This window comes from Fundulus heteroclitus, chromosome 7 (assembly GCF_011125445.2).
Source record: "Fundulus heteroclitus isolate FHET01 chromosome 7, MU-UCD_Fhet_4.1, whole genome shotgun sequence".
Classification (NCBI taxonomy): Eukaryota; Metazoa; Chordata; class Actinopteri; order Cyprinodontiformes; family Fundulidae; genus Fundulus; species Fundulus heteroclitus.
In genome coordinates this window covers 40,252,603-40,278,983 of record NC_046367.1, presented here as the reverse complement: position 1 = coordinate 40,278,983, position 26,381 = coordinate 40,252,603, and the positions used below count along the sequence as shown (strand labels likewise).

The window sequence follows — 26,381 nt, the reverse complement described above, 5'->3', positions numbered from 1 at the left end:
AATGGGGAGAGTTTAACAGTGCGAATACAGTGTCGTAGTGCGATAGATGTGCTTTTCCAAGTCAGCCACGGCATTCCAGATCCTGACCAAACCCGGCGAGAAAACGGTTCTACTCAGATGTGTCGAGAACAAGAAGCAAGAACACCCACAGCAGAACTGCGAGAACAAATCTCTTGCTTCTCGTGGAGTATGTAACGGCCTGTAGTCATTAGCAAACGTATTTCTCTCAAACTTAATTGACTCTCCCATGAGAATTTAGTTCTGAATCTCCAGAGATCTGACTGCTGTCTACTGCTGACAAGATCCTTACTGTGGATGCTGTGTAACTACTTTTTACAACCCAACTCAACAACGGAACTGTCCCTTTAAAGCTTCATTTTTTATTACAACAAACAGTTGACTTATTAAGAGACTACACACAGGGTTGATCATGCAGTTGTTAAGTGAGGGGTTGCTTATTCAGTTAACTATAGTCTGTGTACCAGATTGTATATAGCATAATAAAACAAATCTCTCCAGGCATGACTACAGGAACCTATAGGGGTTTAGTGGCACCATTTGCTTTTGCAAACATGTATTGAACGAGTGACATCAGTATTGGAAACAGCCAAATCAACGAGGGTCTATATTCTAAATATTATGAAGTGACTTTTTATTCTAAAGCATTAGATATTTTCTGCATATCTGTCCAAACAAAGTAAACGGAGCCTTCAACAGCAACAGATGCATTCAACGTTTGAGTGCACATTTCACAACATCTGTACCTCCACCAGAGTTATTTTTATGTACCACATTAAGACGATCACGGACACCCCTCTACGTGTTATTTTCTATGTGATGCTGTTTACAAATGCTACATTATACTGACATTAAAATGACTAATGGTAGTTCATTTGTCGAGGACTATTTGTAGGAGACTGAGCAACTGTTGACACAATCTAGTTTTGGTGCACACTTACAAAGGTCACAGCTGTCACATATTAGCGACACACACATTGCTAGCAAGTTATCTACAGAGGCCATGCCATTCCATGGTAAGTCTCTATCAGGCGTTCCGATGATAACGGGTGGATTTATTCAACACGCTGTAAGATTATGAGATTAAATAAGAGTTATGTTTTTTTTTAAGCTGGTTCTGAAGCATGGTCCTTTGTAATGGGAAGCGCGATGGAGCCTGCGGGCTCACCAGCCTCCGTGGCCCCACATCGACAGTCGCTGGTGATTTCCTACATCCAAATCTCCTGCCGCTATTAACTTGAAGTCTTCTGTTTCTTCAGAATGTCGTAGATGTCGTCCACTTTGCTGAGTCTCTCAAAGAAGGGGATAAGATCAAGAAGCTCAGTGTCCGACATGTCATTAAACCAGGACACGACGGGAACCTGAAGGTTTAAAGATGGGGGGAATAGATGGAATGAGAAGAAACTTTAGCTGATTCTAGTGAGTAATAATATCAGCTATTAGCTCTTTAATCACATAGTTGCAGAGAGGTTTATGTAAAAACCTACCGCGTTGTCCGGATGGAAGATGTAGGAGGCTGGGGAGTTGTCTATGATGATGACCCTTTTTAGGTCTCTTCCTAAACGGCTCAGGTCTTTAACGTAGTTCCCTTTGTGGTAGACACAAGCCTCACGAAACAGTCGACTCTGGAAGGCGCCGTCTTTATCCAGCAGGTCGGACACAGGATCTGCATACTGCAGAATGATGGAAAAAAAAGGCTGTCAGAATCCTTCTCAATAGAACAACCCAGAAAACTATAATTTATCCTGCTACAGTTCAGCCAGCATTAATGTAATATCTGACCTGCAGTTTTATTCCAACACACACGTATTCCTCCCTATAGCGGTGTCACTACAATACCTAGTGAAACATGTACTGATGTGCAAGTCTCACTTCTCTTTTACTTGTGGATTTTTACTGCTCTAGAATAATGCAGTTGTCAAACCGTTACGTTGGGGACAGAAAGAACTAATGTTACACATGGAGGTAAGAGGGGAATAGAAGCACGGTCGATTTTTTGACTCAGACATGGAAAATAAATCAGTCCGAGCTCAAGGTAAGCACACAAGCTAACTGAGAGGTTATTGATCTAACGGCATGTGCAGACGACAGCAGATGTTTCTTTGGACACAGGGCAAACGCAAAATACAAACATCTGGAAAAGGAATCGTTTTCTTATCTGGTAAACTTAATTCTAATAAACGACACCCACAGCCACAGTAGTTTGGCTGTGGGTAAAGCTAAAGCTGTATCTCACAGAAGATCTTCAGTAAAAGGAAGAGTGCTCACCCTGCACCTTTTTTGTCTTACTATTAAGCAAACATGTGTTTATTCATCATATACCCATTAAACGTGTTTTCTTTCATACAGCAAACAGTCTTTAGTTTATTAATATCGTGGATCCTGACGACTCCCAATCATCCATATCTACTGTACTCAAGACAAGTGGGGCAACAAATGCTTTTTGTCAAGTCAAAATGTGCCTTTAATCTCCTGTGAATAACAATGCAAAAGCTAAATATGATTTATTTATGTTTCATAATTCAATGTTAATATTTCCATGACTCAAAGCTATGATGAAATTTTAACTTTCAGATTAGGACAGTTTGAGCTAAACATTAGATGTTATACTGTAAAGGGAATTTTCCTCTTCAAGTAAGGGTAAGCTGCAATATTTTCTTTTCCAAAATGACAATATTCTTTGAAGAAGAAAGATAGCAAACCTTAGATAAGCTTGCAGTGAATAAAACGCATTCAAACATCTCCCCCATCCTCTTGAGGAACTCATCAACATGGGGTCTCTTGAGTACATGCACCTGAATACAGACACAAAAACCGTGAGATTCACTGGATTTAAACGCTAATTCAACTTTAGCAGGAGTCTGTGCAACTTTAAACACAGTTAGGCTGTTGTGTCATGTTTTTTTTTTCTTTCTTTTTACTTCCTTATGTTTAATTCTACCAAGATGCTGGCAGCCTTGTTTCTGAACCAAGTCATCCAGAATAGGCTTTCCCCACTTTTACAAGCCAATCCTGGAGTACTTGAAACAGACCCAGGCCCATTTAGTATTTTTTAGAGAAAATAAAGCATCTGTCTTCTAGAAGAACCAATCACAACAGACTGCAGCTAGCATTTAGTGCCTGCAAGGAGAAGTCCCTGCCGCTGAGCCCCTATGAGCCGGGTATAATATGCAATACAGATTGAGATTGATGGCCAGTATTTCTGAGAAGCCTCTCAGGCTCTCCTTATTTTATCGGGACACTGAAATAGAACCTGCTGCCTGGAGCCATCAAAATAAAGAGCTTCAGCTCTGCCGGACTAGTTGCACACAAACTTTCATCCCGTATTTTTTAATATATAAGGCTTTACGGAGCTCATATTAACATCTGGTAAATATCCCAGACTTAGATGTTCATCCTATAATTTAAGCAAAAATAGAAGTGGCACTCAAAATGGAGTTTAATCCATTTATTTATCTATAACCTCAAATTGTTTAACTGTTGCCATTGTGTTAAAACAGCGTGAAATGATTCAACGTCCTACCTGATGAACAATCCCTTCAATTTCCACTGGAATGATAAAATCTGCATTGTTCAAAGGCTGGTGAAACAGAAAAGAAAATACATGGTTACAAAACAATAATACAAAATACTTTACCAAAGAAATATTCAAAGGTGTAATGAAAAGAGAAATTGTAATGTACTCAATTTTAAAACATTAAAATGAAAAATTATTGTAGTCTTGTTAATAAATCAGTGAAAACACTCGTGATACAAAGTGACAAGGCTAAAAACCATGTCTGATTTACTGAGTGAGTTCTCAGAATCTGAAATATGCTTCTCAAATGTTAAATCTCTGGAAGCATGTGCTATATAAGGCTCAGGGCCTGCATTGTGATGCAGTGAGGTAATGCAAGAAAGAATGAGTTTCCGACCACTCTTAACTAGGGAAGTTCGTTATTAAGCAGGTTTTCATATTGGATGCTTTGTTGGGTTACGTTCTGCACTGCATTAAATTACTTTATCTGTTTATTACATGCTTTCCTGAATAATAACATGAACAACCTGTACACTATTTACTTCTTTCTTGTTTATTTTACTGCTGTTGCGTTTGCAAACGTGTTCAGCCATTTCATTCTTTAACATGACCCATATGTGTGACAACAGGGGTAAAAAATAACAGCATTGAATCCCAACAAACTTCCACAAACCAACCACAGATTCGACTGAACCGATACTCAAACTCCAGTTACTCAGAACAAGTTGAAATTAGTCAAAATAAATACATTAAAAAAACGTATTTTTTTTCGGTAGGTTGTTCATACCATAAAATACAGTTAATTGTTGTTTTGTCGTTAGCTTAACCTTTACACTTCCTGTCTCAAAAGTTACATATGCAAAATGTTATATTATGTAAACCTAATTAAAAAGAAACAAGTGAAAACAATTAAAATTTAGTTTTCTTTAGTTAGCGTGTGTGTGTGATTAAAAATTGGCAACAAATAAATGTTTTTTACAGAGGCACATTCCTTAATACTGCTGAGAGAAAGAAACAGCATTTTTAGAGATATAACAATATTCTGAAAACTTCTGGGTGTCAGAATTGGGTTTAAAGGAACATTTTCTGAAAGACAATCTCTGCATAAAACCACTTTGATACAAGAATCCGACTGGTGGCACTTGACTGGCCAGATCTTGGTTTATCATAAGGAGGTGAACCAAGCAACAATGTTGAGGGTCAGGAATGTAAAAAAATGGTAAACATTTCTCAATATCTTGTTAATCCAAGTGATAAAATTGAAACTTCAGTTTGCTTTTGTTTTCCAAATAAAGTCACCTGAATATTTAAATGCATAAGTAACAATTACAGAAAACAAAAATCATCATTTCTAAAATTTATATGTCCAACCTCCCTGCCATAGTCTACCATTCCAAGCAATCCTCATACTGAGGTGAGTAAATCTTCATCGGTGCAGACAGAGCGTCTGAACAATGTATCACAAAATTCCGTTAATATCGGGTCATTGCTGAGATATTTGAGCAGTTCTTACATACATTTCACAGCAATAGCTCCTTTGTGTGATTTAAATTGTGTCTATAAGTTGCATAAAAAGACGAGGCTGGAGAATATTTTGATCAAAACAGCATATCACAGAAATACTAAGCAGATATACATGAGCGTGATGCAGGCATTAAATCTTGTGTCGGCCAAGACTGGATAGATATATTTAAAAACTGCATTTGTTTCAATTCTAAGTAAAAGTAATTTATAGGATAAACTTTATAAAATATTGAACCATACAGCTGATTGTCGACACAATCTGCATCAACAATTATGACTTTTAACCAGGCTGTCTGTATGAATCGACTGAATCGACTTTGTGTAGTGCCTTGAGAAGACATCACGTCCATTTAGAACATTTTTAACACTAAAAAAAAAGCCACTCTGTACTTTCCGTGGCCCAATCTGTGGGAGTCCCTTGGTTTTGATGACTAATGATGTTTTGGATATTTTGATATTACTTTCTGACATATATCCAGGATGCCAGAACACATGCCTCCGTCAGAGAAACCTGGACAGGTAGTCCAGAAACATTGCAGCTGAGAAGGGCACATGTCATTTGGCTACTCCTCGAACTCTGCTCATGGTTGCCTGAGCTGAATTCAAGCCCTCGTGCTTACATGACGAGTGACTTTGGTTTCTGCAGACAGCCATCCGAGCTGAGTGAGACCCTCCTCTCTCCCTGCCACTGTGCTCCTTTAAGGGAGGAAGATTGATACAGTAACTGATACATGCAGGAGTGTTTCAGTCACAAGTGTTGGCAGGATGAGTTAACAGACATCTCTGTCCCTTCATGCATTCAAGAGCCAATGGGCGCCTTCTCTCTTAAATCCTTTTAAACTGCTGTGCACATCTCAGCACTCCTCTCTGGCCTCTGTTATTTAATTAGAGTCAATGAAATGCGTTTTTTTATTTCTTCGGGTTCATCTTTGACCACATTAACAAGTGTTTCTAACAGCTAGAAATATTTTTAAGTAGGTGTCTGTTGCCTTTTTTACTCACAACTAGCTCCTGTGCTGTGCCACCTGGTGCTTTTCTCGGTAACTGTGTCGAAGCAATAATGAGTTTAAATATATCTCTTCTGTTAAATGAGGACTTGGTAGAGTCTGACCTTCTCTACACACGGCTAATAGCGATATCCAGTGACACATTTTCAGGCGAGCCTTTGACTTGGCATTGAATTAACCTAGAAACATTGATTATTTAGTTAGTTTTCATTGGTTATTGTATTATTAAGTTATTTAGCTTTAAATTCTGATAGTAAGTCTATGTTTTCTCTTTTAATTAATTATATTGTTTATTAAAATTATTCCAAGAGGTTTTCTAGATTCTAATGATTTAATATTTTACAGTGAAATACAAATAGTCTATTCTGTTTTACAGTACATTACTGCATTTTATTCCACTTTGCACAATTTATTGTGGTTGCATTTATTTTTTTATTTAATTGTTTTAATGCATGACCTTATATTGCATTTTGCTTGATTTTGTATTTCATTAGTTAAACTTATGTTGTGTATTATATGTGTTTCAGTTGCATATATATTGTTACTTGAGTTTATTTTTACTTCACAGGTTTTTCTTGTAAAGCTATGCATTACTTTTAATGTTCATTTATTTAATCTAAATGCATGTTTTAACTGAAACAGCTGAAAAGAATGTGTCCCCGTTTTTGAATTCGAAATCTTAAAACAACTCCAATAAAAATTTAAAAAAAGAATCTACATCCATTCTAGCAAAAGAAGATTCAGCCGCACCGGACTACTTTAGTTCTCAGTGTGTGACTGAACTGTTTTATGGCTCAGTACGGTGTGGTAAAGTTAATACTGAGTTTTATTATCTGTCTTGTATCAAAATGGAGTTAACGGAGATTGATCTTGTTTACACATAGCTGATAGCGATATCCAATGACGTCCTGTAAGAACAGTCGGAGACCTGAGAAGGACCAGAACCACGTGGGATTCATTACATAATTTATCTCCAATACCGGAGAAATGACAACTTCCTCCGCTCACTGCTACCATTAAAGGAACAAAGCTGAGTGAAACATATCCATTTTAATTAAGTAACAGTGTAAAACCATCCTACTAATTAGTATGGCATTTACAAGATGTTGACATTATTTATTTATAGTTGAAGAACCTGTTTTTAAAATATTGAGGATCAGACTTTAGCTCTGGGGATTTCTGCTGTGTCGAATCAAAGCATCTGGATTAATAGTTCTTAAGTTTTTTTAATCCAAAATCAAACAATTATGAGGGAAATACCATATGGAACACTAGAAATAATTAAAAAAAACACAGTACAGTACGTTGCGAGTATGTACCCTGAGGCTCCCAGGTGGATCTGGTGGTTAAGACAGTTAGGTCCTTTTGCATGTGTAAAGCTGTTATTTGTGCCTTTGTTGGCCCTGTGAAGTACTGGTGACCTCTCCGGAATATACACAGCAAAAAGGGCACTAAAAGTAAGTAACATTTTCTTGAAATCACTTCATGTTCCCTTGATTTGAGCAGGTAAATAAGACCATTTAGTAATGGAATTAGTATTTTTAACTGTAAGATAAGATAATTAGATATCCTGCATTTGAAATAAGATAACAGAGATGAATTGTTCCTTTGTTAAGTTTAAAAATCTTATTCCATTAGCAAACAGTTTTATTTACCTGCTCATATCAAGGAAAAATATGCTAATTTCTAGAAATGACTTACTTACTTGTAGTTCCCTTTTTTGCAGTATGTCCTGCATCTTGTTCAGTGATTGCAGGAATAAGCACCATAATGTGATTCTGGTGCTTATTCTAATGCTTCTTCCAGGGGTGTCAAACTCAAGAGACACCCCTGGAGTGGACATAAGAAGACAGATGGTTTGAGAGACGGGTGAAGGAAGCCATTTACGTAAAGCGAGAAAAAAAAACCCAACTTTAAACAGATGTGGAGGGCTCAGGTTTCAACTTTCTAAAACTTACAACACAGCAATAGGTTTCATTTCTGCCAAGTTTCACTCCAAGTCACACCTCCATACATGTGACCACAACATTTCTCCTGGGAGCCGGGCTAACGATGAGCCTAACGACTCTCCATTGTAGGGATGATAAGTTCCAGGTGAATCTACAGGTGAATCTAAGCTCTAACGAGGCCTCGCCTGCAGGTCTATAAAGCCTGGAACTCCTCACTACTCCAGACATTTTGAACCGAAAAAGCTTCCTGGATGGGAAGCGAAAGCATCTACAGCTCTAGAATAGAAGTCCAGTTATTTATTTTTTTACCTTTTTTGAAAACATTTTTGAAAAAATGCAGAAATTTCAAGAAAGGGAACACGACTACATCCAGAAACAATATTTAAAACTCTGCAGCCTGGCTTAGAGGCACAGAAAACCCTGCAAGCCGTAGCAAACCTCTATTTTGACTAATTTTTGACATCAGTCAAAAGATGGCTGAACAACTGGTAAAACTATGATGCACCTGAGAAGAATGAAGGGATGAGGCCCAGTGGTACAAAAAATGACATAAAATATCACAATCCAATTAGATTCAATCAGTTAATTAAACAGCTGACCAGGTCGATCTGAAAATGAGACCTCGTGTGAATGAAGTGAAATAAAATACAAATGTAATGAATTACTTTGATCATTCACATTGAGTTAAACAACAAAGAGTCCATCCTGACACTAATGTGGTACAATATAAATATCAATCATAAGAATGTTCTCTATTAAACTACTACTACGACTTTAATGTGGTCCTGGGGAATCCAGATAAATGCAGAACGACCAGAGTCCTCAATAGCTTCATTCCAGACGTCATCAATCTGCTAAATTACCAATAATCCCCCCCCCACACACACACACACACACACACACACACACACACACACACATGCAACACTATTTTACATGGATACCATGAACTCTAATGCACTGAGTAACTGGACTGGCTGCACCAGTTCATAGTTGCTACACATCCTGTTTTTTGTTGTTGTTGTTGCTTGCAAACGGCAAACGGACCCTACTTATTTTTTTATAATGTTCCTTTTTTTGTTTTCTGAACGAGGAGAGACAGATGAGGGGAAAAAAAACTCTCAGACTTGTTCTCTGAATCATGAGAGCTGGAGTCTCTCTGACTCAACTCTTCCTCCTCTGAAGCTTCAGGAAAAAGTCTCACTGTTCCTGCACAGCTTCCTCAGAGCAACTTAGAGCGTTCAATGTAAACAAAACAAACAGCAAAAGGCATGTTCCAGAGTAAAAACCTCCACAGATCGCTACAGATCATTGCTTGTTCATTGTGCAGAACCTTTAGCCACCAATTTCATCAACATTTCATCAGCTAGTTGACGACCACCTGTTATAACTGGGTCACACTGGCCAGCTTACCTTAAAGGAGCTATGTACTAGTGTTTCATCCAAATCAATGACGACACAGATCTTTGCTGGATCATTGGATGCTAATTGTGAGAGCAGTGGTTTTGCTGGAACCTGCAGAGAAGCAGAAAGTTGAGGCCTAAAGCTCAAAAAATGCAAACGTGAACAAAAAGAGTTTGACTTTTAACATGGAAAAGTATCAAACAAGCATTGCTGGTGGAGCCTGTTTGGAGTACTTAATAGCCTTAGATGTGTTTTGGTGTTTTAGGTGAGTGGTTACAAGACACTGGATGCTGCAGCTGCTGCCATGTTGATGGAGAGCGTAAGTCTCATCATAACATATCTTCTCCTTCAACAAGTACTCAGTGATTCTGGATTCCTAATGTGTTTCTGCTGCTAAAAACAAACTGGTGTGACCAAACAGGCTGCCTATGACCTCATGCATGTGTTTGACCGAGCAGAGCGGCAGACTGACACACAAACACAGGGTATTTCTTTTCAAACTAAGACAGAATGAGAACGTTTGTTTCTAGAACCTTTTTTGAAAGGTTCTAGAAAGCAGTAATTGTGACACATAAGTACCTGCTCCGTTGGTGGGATGCAGTATTCACATTCACAGTGTTCAGAGGAGTCGTCGTCACTCTCCTCCTCTGAATCCCTGCTCTGTGTGGCCTCATGCTTGGAGACAACGCTGTGAATAATACCCAGAGGGGACGTCAGCTCTGAGATGTCCTCCGGCTCATGGTCAGGTTCTGAACCTTGTTCGTTGGGGAGTATTTTGACAACAGTAATTCCTAATCTGGTCGATGACTCCTCCTCTGGGTCGACTTCAGATGAAAGAGCGAGATCTTCCCTTTTATCCGCCAGATTACTTTCAACCTTTCCATCAGTAAATCTGCTATCCAGTATGAATCTGTTCAAGGGTTGTGTAGCTGAAGACTGAATGCATTTGATCTGGTATGCATAGTAATCCTCAACGCCTGAAAAGCAACACTCTCCAGTTTGCTCTTCATCGACGAGCGCCCAGTAAGGCTCCATCTCTGAACAGGCAGGAAAACCCTCCAGTTCAGGGTCTTGTTTGTCATTCTCGTCGTCTTTGAGATCAAAGGTCATCTCAGCAGCCGCTGTGGATGCAGCTTCACCAGCCGAGTCGTTGCTCTCAACGGCAGAGACTTTGTCTTCATAGACATCGCCCTCGATGGAGATTTCTCTGGCGCACGGTGCAAATGTGCCTTCCTCTGCGTATGAGTCAAGGTAGAACTCAGGTTCTTCATCGTAATAATCATAGACGTGCCCGTCAAATCCCCAGTCTTCCTCGTCATAATATTCTTCATCGTCCTCAGAGTCCTGGTAGTACTCTGGATAAGGACACGAGGTCTCAGATTCTTTGTCTTCAGCTTCATCTTTTGTTGAACTTGATTCAGATTTCAGGGTCCAGTCATCAGGCCGGTGCTCTGCACCACAAGAGCTGGAGTCTCTCTGACTTGACTCTTCCTCCTCTGAATCTTCAGAACGCTCATCACTTTCCTGGCTATTTATTCCAGCTGATTCTTCGGTGTGGACATCCTTCTCCGGTTGGTTGATGGCCTCACATGTCTCTTTCAGGTTGAGAGCTGTTTTGAAGCTTTGTTTCTGAGCCTCCTCTTCAAGATGGAGGTGGTGGTGAATATCGCCCCCGTCGAAGCAGGAGACGTAATGGCGCTCCCGTGTGAACACCTGCTTGGAGCAGTCTGCTCTGTCAAACAAATCAAAGTAATCCTCAATCACGGCTTCGACGGTGGGGGTTTTCTTTTTGTCCTCCTCGCTACTCTCGTCGACGCTCGGAGGTTGTTCCTCGCCGTTCTCTTCAAATGAGTCCCACTGCATCGGCTCATCGCTTGAATCATCCTGAGCTCCTTTGTCAGATTCCTCGGAGGAATCGAAACCGGGATCAGACGGGAAACCATTAATAACGAATTTAGAATCGTCTGAAGACAAGTCTTCCTCTACGCTGTCCTCAAGGTCGCAATGCTGACTTGGTTCTTCGTCAGAATCGTCTTCATGCAACTCCCCGGCGTCTACAGAGACGTCTGCCGCAGAAAGACGCTCACAGCTCGTTTCTGCAGCAGCGTCACGTTCGCAGGCGTCGTCAGAGGCGTCCTGCAATAACGCGGAAGACTCTTCATCACTGGCCTCCATCTCATTATGGTCATAGCGCTCATCCTCTTCATCGCCGTCATTGTCTGTGTATTCGGCTTCAGCCTGACTTTCGTCGTACTCAGAGAAGACTGCAGCGCAGGTTAGAGACTCCATCGAGTCAGAGATGGTTTGTGTGAAGTTTTGCTCTGAGTCCTCTGTTGACCGGTCCTGCTCTGAGTCCGAGTCCTCACACCGACGGTCCAGAGGTAACTCGAGGTTCTCCGCGCGCTCGGACACAAAAACAGGCATTTCTGATTCCCCAAAACTGTCGGAGGTCACTTCCAATTCATCCGGCTCATAATCAGAAGACTCTGACTGTTGATCAGAGGGCTTACATGGCTGAAATAACAACAGGTGTTCTGGAAAGTGTTCACAGCAAAGGTTACTTTTAGAGGCTAAGCTATGATTAGCACAATGCTCAGAGGACTTGCAAGCTTTAAAACACTCACAGGGTTGAAGACATTCATCATATAGTTGGCTTAACCCTGTGCACCCAGTCTCTGCCGGGGGGCAGTCCGATTCAAAAAGCCCATTGCTGGAAGAATATTCCTCAAAGCTCTCAGCGAGTCCTTTACAATCCGTGCAGGGTTCAGTCTGCTCTGTGTTCACGTTGCAACACTCCACACAAAGACGAGGAGGGTCCGCTCCTCCGCTGGCACTCTGCTCTGTGTATTCCACAAGGGCCTTTATGTCCAGCTCAGCACTTCCCTTTGAAGAGCTGCTTAAACCTGCAGCTCCCGTTACTTTAGAAACTGCACATTGTCCGGAGAGAATGGCTTCGGCGGAAAGCTCCCCCTCCCCGCCCACTTTCCCCTGCTCGGAGTTTTCCAGATACATTGCAAAATTAATTTCTCGGCCTGGACTTCGGCTCTCAAGAGTCTTTACTCCATGCAGCGCACAAACACCAGGTAGCGGTGAAGTCCATTAGGAGAGAAGATTCCCAAAGCTAATGGCACGTCTGGCTCGGCAGCGTAAGAGCAACAGGAGCAGCAGCCTTCAGGATGACATGACAGGCTGTCACAACCAAAACGGAGACTCGACCCTCCCTTTGCCAGACAGCGAGCAATTTATTTTTGGGTGCTTGGAAAGACGTGACAAATAACTTCTGGAATATCAAATCTCTATAAAAGGCTGAAGTAAGGCATAAATCTGAAACTGACACCTGAGAAGGCCTTAAGCACTTGATCTCCAGACTGAAGCTGACAGAAGGCATGTTGTTTTCCCCACAGAAAACTCGCTTCGACCAGAGCAATCGCTGCAATATGAAAGGGTCAGGGATCCATCATCGGCTCAACAAGCACCCAATCATGTCCATTTTCCAGCCAAATATCCATGCTGTGGATATTTAAGTTGCAGTTCTGTATTTCTGACTAGTTTGCAAGTATCTGCTGTCATTTCTGAAGCTGGACGACTCCTCAACAGGATCTGTTCTTAGATACCCGCACAGGTCTACCACTTCAGATATGCACCTCTGTAACATTTGTGCCATTTCCGTCCTTCTTGTAACTGCCTGATTGATGTCTGGACATGGAGTACTTTTCATCACTGCCATCCGTTACGCTCCAGGAGACATGCCTCAGGAAACATGAAAAGCTGCGAGCTGAGAAACTCATCAGACCACGGACAATCACATGCTGTTCAGAAGAGGGTGCGCAGGAAGACTCGGGAGAAAAGCTTTTCCCAAAGCAAAACTGAAACAGGATCTGGCTTTAAACAAACATGATTTTCTCCTACCTAGAGGGGGGGACGTTATTTTTGACCGAAGGAGTCTCTGTGTCTGTGACCGAGATGGCAGAGGAGACCGTTGTGAATACTTCTGCCACGACGCGTCTTTCAGGCACAGGAACCCAGCTTCGCCGAGATATCGGGAGTACAAAAAGCAGACATGGATCTAGATCGCACGTTTTAGTTTGTTAGTTTCATTCAGTTTCATCTCTAATAATAAGAGATATCTAGACAACTTTAAAAAATATATATCCAATCACATTTCCGACCCAAAATAGGAAGATGATGAAAGGATCGGTTTTATTTCACACGTAGGAGTTGTTTAAAAAAAGAGTAAACATAAACTTTCTGTGGGGGAAAAAATTAAAAAGATTAAGTGATAAATAAATGACATTGGTATAATATAGGCTTCATAAACAACATCTCAGCGCAATTATTTTAGCGGGCGTCTCCTCTGATCTCACCAACATAATACAACTGTTGTATGCATGCCACTGCAAAAAGGGAACTAAAAGTAAGTAAAATTTTCTTAAAATTAGTATATTTTTCCTTGATTTGAGCAGCTAAATAAGGCTATCTACCAATGGAATGACAATTTCCACCCCTAAAATAAGATAATTAGGCATCCTGCACTTGAAATAATATGACGAAGATGAATTGTTCTTATTTTAAGTGCAAAAATCTTATTCCATTGGCAAATAGTCTGATTTACTAACTCAAATCAATGAAAAATACACTAATTTCAAGAGGATTTTACCTACTTTGAGTTCCCTTTTTGCAGTGAATAAAATAAAAATTGTCATATGCATAACATTATGCCCTGCGATAGACTGCCGACCTGTCCTGCGTGGACCCCGTCTTTCGCTCTTTGACAGCTGGAGGTAGGCACCAGCACCCCTCACAACCCCACCAGGGATAAGCGTGTATAGATAATGGAAGGATGGATACATGGCTTTACATAATGTGTTTCAATGGTTCTTTTCAAATGTCCCGCAGATGGTTAGAGAAGATGTTCTCCCAGCACTTAAAGCAACCGTCCCAACATAAGAAGCTGAAACCACCAAGAATCAAGATAACTGAGATGTTTCCAATCTTTCAGCCTTACCAATTAGTCGCAATCACTGCATTAAAAAGCATAACTGGAAAGATGTATGAGGGAATCCACATTAAACAGAAACCTCTCTGATGTGATGTTTGTGGACAAATGTTTAGCCGGAAAGGAAATGTAAACACAGGAGAATCCATATTAAAGGCAAGGCAAGGCAAGGCAAATTTATTTATATAGCACAATTCAGTACAAAGACAATGCAAAGTGCTTTACATGATTAAAATATAGCAAAATAAAACAGAATAAAAGCAAGTAGGAATAAAATATAGATAGAAAATAGAACAAAAAAGTGGTGATTCAGTTAACTAGGACAGTTGAAGGCAATTTTAAACAAATGTGTTTTCAATCTTGATTTAAAGAAACTAAGGTTTTCCGCACCTTTACAGTTTTCTGGAAGTTTGTTCCAGATAATTGGAGCATAGGAACTAAATGCTGCTTCTCCATGTTTGGTTCTGGTTCTAGGTATGCAGAGCAGGCTGGAGCCAGAAGACCTTAGTGGTCTGGAGGGTTTATACGCTGATAACAAGTCTGTGATGTATTTAGGAGCTAAGCCATTTAAGGATTTATAGACTAACAGAAGTATTTTAAAGTCTATTCTCTGAGCTACAGGGAGCCAGTGTAAGGACTTTAGAACTGGGGTGATGTGCTCTACTTTCTTAGTCTTAGTGAGGACGTGGGCAGCAGCGTTCTGGATCAGCTGCAGCTGTCTGATCCACTTTTTAGGCAGGCCTGTGAAAACACCGTTGCAGTAATCAATTCGACTAAAAATAAACGCATGGATTAGTTTTTCTAGATCCTGCTGAGACATCAGTCCTTTAATCCTAGAAATGTTCTTCAGGTGATAGAAAGCCGACCTTGTAACTGTCTTTAGATGCAAAGAGGAAGCCAAGAGAGAGAAACAAAGACATAATACAAAATACATTTAAATACTCTTAAGCAATTATTCTTCTCTCTAGAGAAGTTAATTCCCATATTTTCCTTCACTCATCATGAGATTGAAATATGTAACGAATAGCTCTATTAATCTCTGTGAAATTGGTGGTTAAAGGTTCTGCACGATGAACAAGCCATGATCTGTAGCGATCTGTAGAGATTTTTTATTCTGGAACATGTCTTTTGCTGTTTGTTTTGTTTACATCGAATGCTCTAAGTTGCTCTGAGGAAGCTGTGCAAGAACATTGAGACTTTTTCCTGAAGATCCAGAGGAAGAAGAGTTGAGCCTCTTTGGGTTCAGAAATAAGTTTATTTTAATTAGACACAGTTAAATTTAATGTGAATCTCTATTGCAGAAACATGCCGTGCTGTTTCACTAAAAGTCATGAATTTAAGGAAACAGGAAGAGAGCCAATTCTTGTTTATTCTTGTGGTATGACAGGAATAATTATACATTCAGGCTCAAGCATGAGTAGAAAGTCCCTCTAATATTTGGTGAAAGGTCGCTGAGCAAGTTGCGCCTTCATCATTAACAGATTTTGAGCCTCCTTCCGACAGAAGTTCTCAGGTATGAAAGCCTCACCTTGACTTCTCCAAACGGGCTTCTTTCCTGCGAGGTTCAGCCTTTCAATCCTCAGACCATCAAACTTTTCTTCATTTAAGGAACTGCAAATTTTCGGTCAGATGAAAGGTGGCAGTTCACGACTTTCTTAATTGGTCTTTTTTCCGGTCAAACCATTTTAAGCTAATCAGTTTCCCTTTTATCTGAGATAGTTGCTGACTCTTCTTCCAGACCCTGCCAAAGTGATACATCTAATTGCAAAGTTGTTTGAATTGTTAGTTTTGGAATCTGCAGTCGGTCAGAAAAGGCTTTCCTGAGTTTTGGAAGGTTTTAGCTGAATGCATCGAGGTATTTGGGTCAATATGTACAATTCTGACCCTTTGAGGATAAGAGAAAATCCTCAATCAATCTAAAATTGTGCACCCAATTGTTGATTTAACAAATCCTTACAGTTTATGTTATTTCACTTCTCCAACCTGGAAAAAGAACGGCTTAAAGAAGTCGTTAAAAGCCCCACATTTCAGACATTTCTGGCAGTCATGAGTGGATGTAAAGTTCTGATCACTGCTGTAGTTAAACACATGGCCCTATGTTTAAAAAAGTGGCTTTATTTTAAACTAACAGCCATATTTGAAGCATAGCTTTGTTCACAATGCATATTCAAACCCTCGGGTAAGCATAAAATATGGGCTTAAAAGTAATAGTACTGATGACTCCCAAATTGTTTGGAAACCGTCTGACAGAATGATGCGTTTAAAGCTGTCAGGGCGGGCTTTTGCAAAATCCACAGTTACCATATTATCAACGGAAACTTCCATCTGCTTCAGCTGCAGATATAAGATACGGCCGATGTCGCGCGCGTAATTTATTACCTCCCACGTTACATCTCATACTCTGTTTGCCAACATCCCGAACACAAGTAAGAACAGCTACAGGCACGCAGCACAAAACAGCCCATCAGCTGCCGTCCGAGTGGTGAGAGCCAGTGTTTACAGAGAAAGGGAGAAAAACCGCAGACAAATTAGGTGAGCCGTGATGGCCGCTCAGAGCTGTCAACCCAAGCATTAGTGCCGCGCTCACACCGGACTAAATCTGTTTCCCTGGAACCGGGGCGGCTCATCGTGCCGGCTTGTGTTGGCGTGTAGATGTGAGAGGGGTGTGAGGGAACAGGCCGCGTTGTTGAGCTATGAATGAATGCAAACCTTTGTTGGACAGATGCTAGAAGTTTAACGTGGAAGGATGAAAGGTTAGTCCCTCGTCTCCGTATTCTGACCTACTTTGGGCGGATAAACCCGGCGGCTTCGCCTTGCTGACTGCTTCGTTCAGCCGGGGGAGGGGTCGAAGCAGCCTCCGATTATGAGGGGCGGTCATTTTGGTCAGGGCCGGCTTGTTGGGACATACCGCTGGTGTTCCTGAGATGAAAGAAATTTATGAGCATAATGCGTGTGAGGGAACCAGGCTGGGTGAAGCACGCAGCTCCAAGCTGGCGCAGGAAACATCACGATGCCCAGAGTAAGCTCGTATCTCAGATAACACTGATGAGCGCTTAAAATAGGCCGTCAGAGCAGCTCCTGAAAGTGGTGAACGATCAGATTCTATTAAAGGAAAGTGGACATCGATATACGTATAGATGTATACCTGCACCACAAACTTAGATTTGGTTGTAGTTTTGTTCTAATGCGGTGGTGGAAGTCTTTCTTTGTACCATCTGACGGCTCCTGGGTCTCGTTGATGCTTCTTCTTGCTCTTTTGGATCACTTGACTTGTGATAAGTCTGTGTAATATTCAAAACACACACTGAACAGGCATATCATTATGACCACCGACAGAAGTCACGAACATCGCACCGAAAATGGCCGATCCTGAGGATGCAGGTTCGATTTCCAGTATCAAAGATAGATACTGTTGCCAGTAGCGAACTGGCCACAGGGTCTATGAGGTGGGGAGCTGAGGCTGACCAGTGTGGTCCACTCCAGTAGATAAACCACTGGAGCTGAAATGGTTGCTGGTTGATGTGTCAGAGCATGTTTGTCGTGTAAAGAGGTGCCCATCCTGAAGATCATCCACCTAAACATACCATGTACACATGTACACCATTTACGGAAAAATGGTGCATGAAGTGATGAAAGACTATTCTGCAATCCTACGATTAGCCTCACATCGTTATCTAGTCTTCATCAAACTTTGTATGAGAAGATTTCTGCTTTACCTGGTTTCTATCTACGTTTTAAGGATTTAAGGGTTATCTCTGCCGCAGTCGTTCCTATTCAGTTCAAGATAAGTATAGTGTCTTTGAATTTATCTCACTTCATTTCCATTTGGAAAGAGTGGTTCTTTCTCTTGGGATCTCAGCTGCAACCAGGATAAATTGCTTTACCTCTCTTTACCTCTCTCAAAGCCCTTGTCACCAGTTACCGGTCTGGTTTGCTCTGAGTAAAGACAGGACTCCGTTCAACAGGCTTGAATATTTGGGTTAATTAAGTCCCTTGGATAACAGACAGGATTACGTATCCCTATAAAAGCGGGTAACAGGAAAGGGGTTCCATGCCAGCTTTTGCTACGGCACATTCCCAAAGAAGATCAAGGAAACGGTCTCTACACACAAAGGTAAATCTAACACAAGGAATGCTTGTAAAGACAAACGTTTCAGGACACTTGCAGAAATAAAATCTGGTATGACAAAGAGAAAAAGGCTCAGAAGTATTGCAGAGACGAACAGTCAGAGTAGGAACAGCTGATCGTGCTGGGCTGCGCTGATGCTCACGCATCTCTCTGACATTTTACTGCGCTGACCGGCTTTTAAGGAGCTTTCACACTTCCTGGATTTTCCTGCCGCGTCGGAAACTTTGCTGCAAAATAGAAGGGAAATAAAAAGACACACAATCACTGGCAGGCAGGCCTTCAGGTCAGATCAGGAGTGTGTTCTCAGGAAATCATTAGTGAAGCAGACAACATGATGATGGACATGTTTTAAATCCCCAATGCTGTTGAAATCAGAGAAACGGTACAGAGTTGTCCCTCATTAACAATTCAAATCAGTAAATCTGGGGAGTGGAGAAATGGCTGAATGCTAATGTTGTGGAAGATGTTCTATGATTTTTAGCTTTTTTTGTTCTGTGGTGCAGTGATGGTTTCCCTGCCCAGGAAGGATTTCTCCAAATAAAGATTCTTTACCTTCTTTAATAAAATTATGTGTAGGTCCAGAACCAGGGTGTGTTCAGGACAAGGAGGCAGAAAAATCTTCAAATCTTGCCAGTTCTGCAACATTACCAACTATAATAAACTAAAATGCTGCAAATACTCCAAATCCTTTGGCAGGCGACCAAGAAGGGGAAAAGCCATTGTTGTTAGAATGAGGGGCTCAAAGAAATCACAACAAAACAAGAGTGGGGTGCAGGGCTAAAGAATCAGACTCATTCTGTAGCCACAGGACATGGGCACCCTGCAGGCATTGAGTGGGTCATGAACTCCTCTGTTTACCAAAGTATTTTACACATGTTGCTCCACACTGGGTCATCGATGGGACAATGATCCCTAAATCAGCAGCTGATCTACAACAGAGTGACTGAAATAGAAAATGATCAAGGGGTTGGAGTGGCCTAGTCAAAGTCCAAACCTCAGTCTCATTGGTCTGGTGGGAGGGCTGAATGTCCGCACACCTTGCTGAACTGCAGGAACAAAGATTGAGATAAAATTGCTCCAAGGTTATTGACTTATTTGCACACACCTGGATATTTAAGATGGATTAAAACTCACAACCTTCCAATTTAGCGGACAATTGCTCGTCCCACTGAACCAAAGCTGCTCCACAGATATCCATATTTGCTTAACAGCTTTGAAACAACATGCTGTGGTGACTTTCAGAAATAAGATCAGTTATTTGAATCTACAGCTTATTGATTGGCCAAAACCAATTCATTTAGAGGGAACCATGAACGCCTGCGTCTACATCTTGAGCAACGCTTTTCACTAACCGCTGAAGTGTTTCATTCTGGATGAAAGCGGCTCAGGGACGTCTCAGCTGCCTGTCACTGACATCGCTAAAAATAACACGGAAACCCGATCTTTACCGACACTTCCTCGATGCATCAGAATGCCAGAGTTAACGACACTTAGAAGGACTGAAATATGCTTTTACAAAATAAGACGCAGAGTCCCTTGAACACATGAATGCCCACCCTGTTGGGAGCACAGGACAGGAGACCGGGGCTCCAACAGATTTACTAACTAATTAATACTCTCCTCCCACTAAATCTAAAAAGGATCCTGAACCTGAAGCAGATTCCAACAAAACTTGTCACGGCTGAGTGAGGTTTCCTGATCACCAGGTGGGTCAGACGTAACCTTTTCACACATGCCCAGTAAGGCTATCCTCTGCAATCATATATGAAAGGGGGAAGAAGTTTTCAGATGCCTTTCGGCTGAGCTGTTTTCCATTCATTATTAACCGCACACCTGCGAAGGCAGCTTATTTCCCTAGCGGCACCATCTCTAAATCAGCCACACATGTGCTTTAATTAGGTAGCAGGAACGCAAGAAGCAAACTCCGGAGCAACAATCCTCACACGTTCCAGTCCGGTGCTCTCAGTGACCGATAATGAGCTTACAGCATTTCCAGGAGGCAGCGGCTACCTTGCGCCATAACGGGATATTTCAGCCAGGGAGTGCAGAGAGTACAAGGGGTCCTTACGGCCGACTTTCTGCCACTCTGCCACTTGATCTTTGTTACGATCTGACAGATCTCTCCACAGCCCTTGCAGAGAAAACGCTCTGACCAATTAGAGCCAGAGTATAAACCTGTGTGTATCAGAAAGAAGTCATCTAACATCTAATTTTCTGCCCTCTGAAGTTCCAGTTAAACACGGTGAGCTGTTCTTTTGATGTAATGTGTAGCGTGTAAGGGATTATGGACAACTGGGCTCCTGATGACCTTAATAGCTGCAGCTACTTGTGAAGCTAAGCCCCCTCTTTCCTTTCTGGCCACTCACCCCTGGACGGCAGCCATGTTTGGTGCTCTCAGCTTTTCAGCTGTAAGAACATAAGCTCCTGTACTTGTTGGCTGAACCACACTGCCATCTTGTGACTTAAAGCTTGCTTTAGTTTGGTGGTTATTGTTTTTTCAAATTTAAAGCTGCAATATAAAGAAAGTACGCCCCAGAAGCCTTTTCAGTTTGACACATCCTGGACATTATGAAACCTATTTGGTCTGTTGCAGGTTCCAAAAAGATTTCAAATTAACCTAAAGACTAACCAGACATCACAACAGAACCTTTCACAGTTTAATTATTTAATAAAAAAAAAACACCAAATCTGTGTGTGAAAAACGAAGTGCATCCCTGTGATCCAGTAGCTTGCAGAACCCCCTTCAGCAGCAATAAGTCTCAGCTGTGGTTTTCTGTTTGACTGTCAGTTTGTGGAGTGATTTTGGAAATCAGTAACGTCAGTGTTGCTTTGGTGTGTAAGTTTGCTAAAACAATGTGGTAATTTTCTCTGGTCCCCTTCCTGATCTGACCAGTGATGACATGTTTAGCCGCATGTCATCCTTCAACTGCTGGTTGTCTAGGTGGTGTCCTGAAAACGACGTGGGCTACATTGATAACTGGGGAACTTTCTGGGGAAAACCCGGTCTGATCCGGAGAGACGGCATCCATCCCACTTTGGATTATTATTCATTTAATCTCACAGGAATCTGCCTGCAAGAGGACTGTGTTAGTAAAAAAAAAAAAGTAAAAAAAAAATGGTCAACTCCTTCTAATTATTTAAATTTCCACATTCCCAGAACTTCAGGATGAGGAGAAGGAGTAGCAAACATATTTTCAGTCTGAGTTATTAAATGGTCCCAACAATTAATAACAACAATTCTTTTGAACATTTAACCTTCAGTGTCCCTCATCCAAACGGCAAAGCAATAAAACCTCTTCTCTTTGTTTTGTATCATCCACCAGGTGTAATGCGCTGACAAGGAGGAGAACCTCGTATTTGAGCCAGAAACAGTGTTGCACTAAAAAAATGTTTATTAAAAAAAATTAAAAATCAAAGCCCTGGTGCAGAAAGGCAGAACATGCGCAACAGTCTGGCAAGGCCGACAGGGCTGAAGCTCCAGGCAGGTCCGCAAGGCTGGCGTGACATCTGACGGGCAGACAGATAAAGGGGCGTGGCAAAGACTGTGGTCGTGAGAACAGTCCACATTGTGTCCAAAACACAGAAGCCGATAGGATTTCCAAACGTGGGCAAGGTGAGACAAGGGGATTCCAGGAAAACAAGATCTTGGTCAAAAACAGCCTAGGCAGGCAAGGAATACTTGACGTCTACTAACAATGAAGCCTTCAATAATCTGCCAACTGCAGGAAGGGGAAGGCCCGTATATACAGGCAGAGAACAAGTGAAGGACAGGGATGTTCCTACCTCCCTGGTATAGATGTGGGACTTTTCAGATACACATTGAACTAAAGATGGAGCTTTGTTATGGGGGTTGCCAAACATCTCTTACTGGCTGAATGATCCCAGCATTTGTGGTTCAGTTTATCCTCCTAAGCAGTCTACGTTTCCTTTCAACTTTAGATGACACGGGTGTACATTTCTGTCATCATCTGGGACAGACAATAACGTCTAATACTATTCTATATACACAGTTAGTCTCTATATGTATTCATTTTCGAACAATCTCCCCTTTTTAGTGAGCCGTCTGATTTCTGCTGTTCATCAAAGTTTTGGCACCATTTGTCAGCAACTTATGAGGATGTAACAATGTAGTTAATGTCAAAGCTGACAATCACTCCCATGTTTTCCATGCTACTAATCCCTCCCCTTGTTTTGTCCTGGTTCTCTTGCTCTCCTCCCTGCTCCTGTAGTTCCGTTCATTCCCAAACTGGACCACTCCTCCCTAACCATTGCATTTCCTGTCTGAGAGTACCATCTCAGATGTCTATAGACACTGCATGAGTTAGCTCCCATAGCGTTTAGCCCCAACAACATGGCGCTGTGAATCCGCATGTTTCATCATATTTCCTTTATTTTTCGTAACTGTAACACCTGTCATGCCATTTCCATGCCAGACTCAGAGACTTCACAAATATAAAGCTGCAGCTGTGTCAACAAACACAGGCACTCGATAGATGAACAATCTTAGCCAAAACACACACGCAAAGCAGTCACGTTAAAAATAAAACAATTCATTCTTAAAACTGCAGTAATTTTACTCTCTGGGTTTAAGTTTCATAATGAGGCACTGCAACAAAATGTCTTCTGATTATACTACAAAATGTGGCAAAACCCTGTTGCTGCTTACAAACATGTGTCACTTCATCAAGGAATAAAGTTCTTGTACTGCACAGCACTTTAAATTAATGCAGACTCTTGCATGTTTTCATCCAAGCTGAAATATGTTTTCTGCATAGGAAAATGACAGCAATGAAAACAAAGAAAAGCTGAGGGGCACAATTAGCTGGCCAAAACAAACAGAATAAATAAACCAGTGGAACGACTTCACAGAATAATCAGAAACTTACTTTCTATTGGTAAACATATTTAAATACAACCAACCAGAAAACATGATGCAGCAACACCTTCCTGGTGATTTCTTAAAGTGATAGTTCTCTTCCTGAAGAGCTTTAAAATGTCCCTGATTGCAATTCATGTGGCCTCAACATCTGAAAAATGTTATGCTGCTCTTTAAATCAAATATGTGCCCAAATGGAAGAGCGAGATCCATTAAATGAAATCAGCTGATCCATTTATCTATAATTAAATGATGAAAATATGTAACTGTGAATCTACGAACTGCTGGGCTCAATGTTTTGTTACCTGTGAGTTTGAGTATGCTATATCTGGTAATGGCATTCAGCCAACAGTTTACAGTATGCTGTAAATATATGCGTTACCTTGGTGAATGTATTTTTTTTAGATGTAAGAGCTACCTGAATATGCCAGAAGAACTGTGCCTTTCAGAAACTGTATTGTACAAACAGCATTATAAAAACAGTCCCCCCCTTTCAAAGCATTGGCTGTTGGCAGTTGAAACTGAAAGCCAAAACAGGAACTAACAAACTCGGCTCTTTGTCAGCATCCTCTCTTACCAATTTATTTGTTGACTGCTGCTCCTAAAGGGCATTTAGTAGCAACCCAGACAGTCCATAAATGTATTCAGATCCAATTCCTGATCATTCGGCAACTCAGTGTCAAAACTTTGATCCAATTATGCAGTTACTGTCCTGTTCTGGTTAAATGAAACCAGTCTCAGTAGAGCTGCTTTTTGAAAAACTGTAAATATATCTGGATTAAATATTTCTCACTGGGTTGCCTGAAAGCGTTTAGATGAACTGGTGACGATAGGGCAGCTGGTTAGCTTTCTTTGTACCCAGAAGCCCTGCAGGCATTAGCATGGGCTAAGAGGGTATAGCAACTAAAAATTGTGCAGGAGGCATTGGCTAAGAAAACTTTTTTTTCACAGGTGATATGCTAACAAAAATGCTAATTGGACTAACTAATTAAAAGAAAAAAAGATAAAACTGATTGTTCACTTGTTTCTTTAACATACAAGTTAATAATGGGAAAACCACAACGTTATTAGCTTCAGGAAGTTTTAAAAATAGCAGTCGGAGTGTTTGGGACTGCAGCGATGCTAGCCTAGTCTCAGTGGGATCACTTTTATAATATTAGCTGTTAAAGAGAAGGACAGAAATAGAAAATAAAAAGCTGAATCTAAATCTCATGTTATTTCTATTTCGATACAGTTCAACATTAGCACTGTTGTGCAGCTTAGCTAGCAAGGAAGCTAAAAAAATAGCATTTCAAAACACCTTCAGTTTCACTGAAAGCAAAAACGTTGAAGACCGTTTATTATTATGTGTTATAACAGAACAATTTTTGTAAACGAGACACAAGCAAAATCCTGTTTCTGTTCCACGTATTAGCACTGCAACACAGCTAGCTAGCTGCGAAAGGAAGTTAGAGAATTAGCAGTTTAACAACTAAAAGGATTACTCCAATATTGCAACTAAGGCAGTTAGTTTATAGTGGGGGGGGTTTTAGGCATTGCTTAATATTTGCTAACTAATAGTAAGAAATGAACAAGACAATAAAAATTTGTCATACACTCCAAGTTTGAAACTAAAACTTTACCTCCTTGCTCAAAACATGTGTAGAAATGTGCTGTGGCTAATGGGCTTGTAAGTTGCTAAAGCAGCCTAAAGCCCCTCTAGATAGGTTGTTATCCTGCATTCTTGCCTGCAGGGAAACCCCTCTGCTGTCAACATCCCTGCTGGAAGAAATGAGTTTCATATGGAAGAGTAAAGATAATTACCATATCACAACAGTTTAAAAAACTAGCCAGCTTTCAAAAATTAGACAGTCAGATATATTCTTATTTGTATGATGAGCGGATGTACAGATCTACATCATTCTTTCCGTGCAGCCCTTGTGTGGAAGCCACTGATGTAACTTCTGAACTCAAGACATTGAACAAAAAAAAAACAAAAAAAAGGAAAGTAGTTAATTCTTGAACTGCTACATTCCTGATCTTCACTGAGGAGCTACAGCTATATCGGGGCACGTGTAGCACAGCAGAGACTTTCCAGAACTATATTAACCACTCTGGGTTGCTGTGAATGTGAGAAATTAAAAGAGATACGATAGAAAGGACTTTTATAGATTGTTATAAAATTAATTGTATTAATTCATTGACATCAAACCTTTTAAAATATGGATTCTGTTGCGGAGATATACTCCTTAATATGGGATTTGCTTCAGTTTAGTTTTCAATACGTCCAAACACCACCATGTTATTTACACTGACACGCTATGACTGCATCATGAAGCCGTCCATGACCAGCTAATGTGATGTGATTCTCTCATCATGGTAAATGTAATGGTAGGAAAATAAGTATTTCATTCAAAACCGATGTAAAAGTTGCTAACTTTGAGGTACTCGTTTGATGACAGCATCCTCTTCTGCCTGACGACGTTCATCCTGTAGTAATTAGCCCCTTTAAGCTTTACACAAAGTTCCCTTAGCTGTGAAGGCAAGCTTCTTAGATTCTCGCTTGGAACCACGAAAGACGGATCTCCCAGTCCAAAGTCTTGCCTCGATCCGAGAATGACCCTCTCCACCAGGAAAGTCCTGCCAGTGGATATCTGGAAGCCTGTTTTCACTGTGTGACAGGTGTGGAGGCTGGCACGGGCACAATTGGCGTGGTGGGGCTGGTGGGCGTTTGCGGCGAACTCTGGTAGGACCGAAGTAGGACTTTGTGCTTGGTCGCCGCCTCCTGCCGCCGCCGCTGCTGGTCAGCCAAGAATTCCTTGAGACGAGTGGTTGTAAAGGTGAGTGTCTGCCTGCGAAGGCGCATCAGGTAGGCATCTTGAAGCCAGGAGTTACTGAAGCAGTCCTTGATTGACGGACGGGCCCTGGTAAGGAAACACATGCACATCATTAGACGTTTAGAAATTTCATGGTCAGCTTTCT

At 41.1% G+C, this 26,381-nt stretch overlaps 2 protein-coding genes across 8 annotated transcripts in view; both read right to left on the bottom strand.

Moving 5' to 3' along the window:
• Nucleotides 1-360: 360 nt before the first annotated feature.
• On the bottom strand, nt 361-13,451 carry LOC105938025. Of its 4 annotated transcripts, XM_012879630.3 has the most exons (6): nt 9,999-13,001; nt 9,429-9,530; nt 3,542-3,598; nt 2,721-2,813; nt 1,506-1,691; nt 361-1,379 (listed from the first exon to the last, which is right to left on the bottom strand). In XM_012879630.3, the coding sequence occupies exons 1-6, from the start codon at nt 12,429-12,431 to the stop codon at nt 1,251-1,253; spliced, it is 3,000 nt and encodes a 999-aa protein (XP_012735084.3). In that variant the 5' UTR covers nt 12,432-13,001; the 3' UTR covers nt 361-1,250. The 4 variants fall into 4 exon arrangements, with proteins under 4 accessions (XP_012735084.3, XP_021180750.2, XP_021180751.2 ...); XM_021325075.2 differs by lacking the exon at nt 2,721-2,813 and having other exon boundaries at nt 9,999-13,445; XM_021325076.2 differs by lacking the exon at nt 9,429-9,530 and having other exon boundaries at nt 9,999-13,443.
• A 9,465-nt stretch (nt 13,452-22,916) lies between these two features.
• spegb (striated muscle enriched protein kinase b) overlaps nt 22,917-26,381 on the bottom strand; it is a 50,650-nt gene continuing 47,185 nt past the window's right edge. For all 4 annotated transcript variants that reach the window (XM_012879623.3, XM_021325079.2, XM_021325080.2 and 1 more), the window contains exon 41: nt 22,917-26,323. In XM_012879623.3, coding sequence (XP_012735077.3) covers nt 26,068-26,323 — 256 coding nt within the window. In that variant the 3' untranslated portion in view covers nt 22,917-26,067. The remainder of the gene's footprint in view (nt 26,324-26,381) is intronic.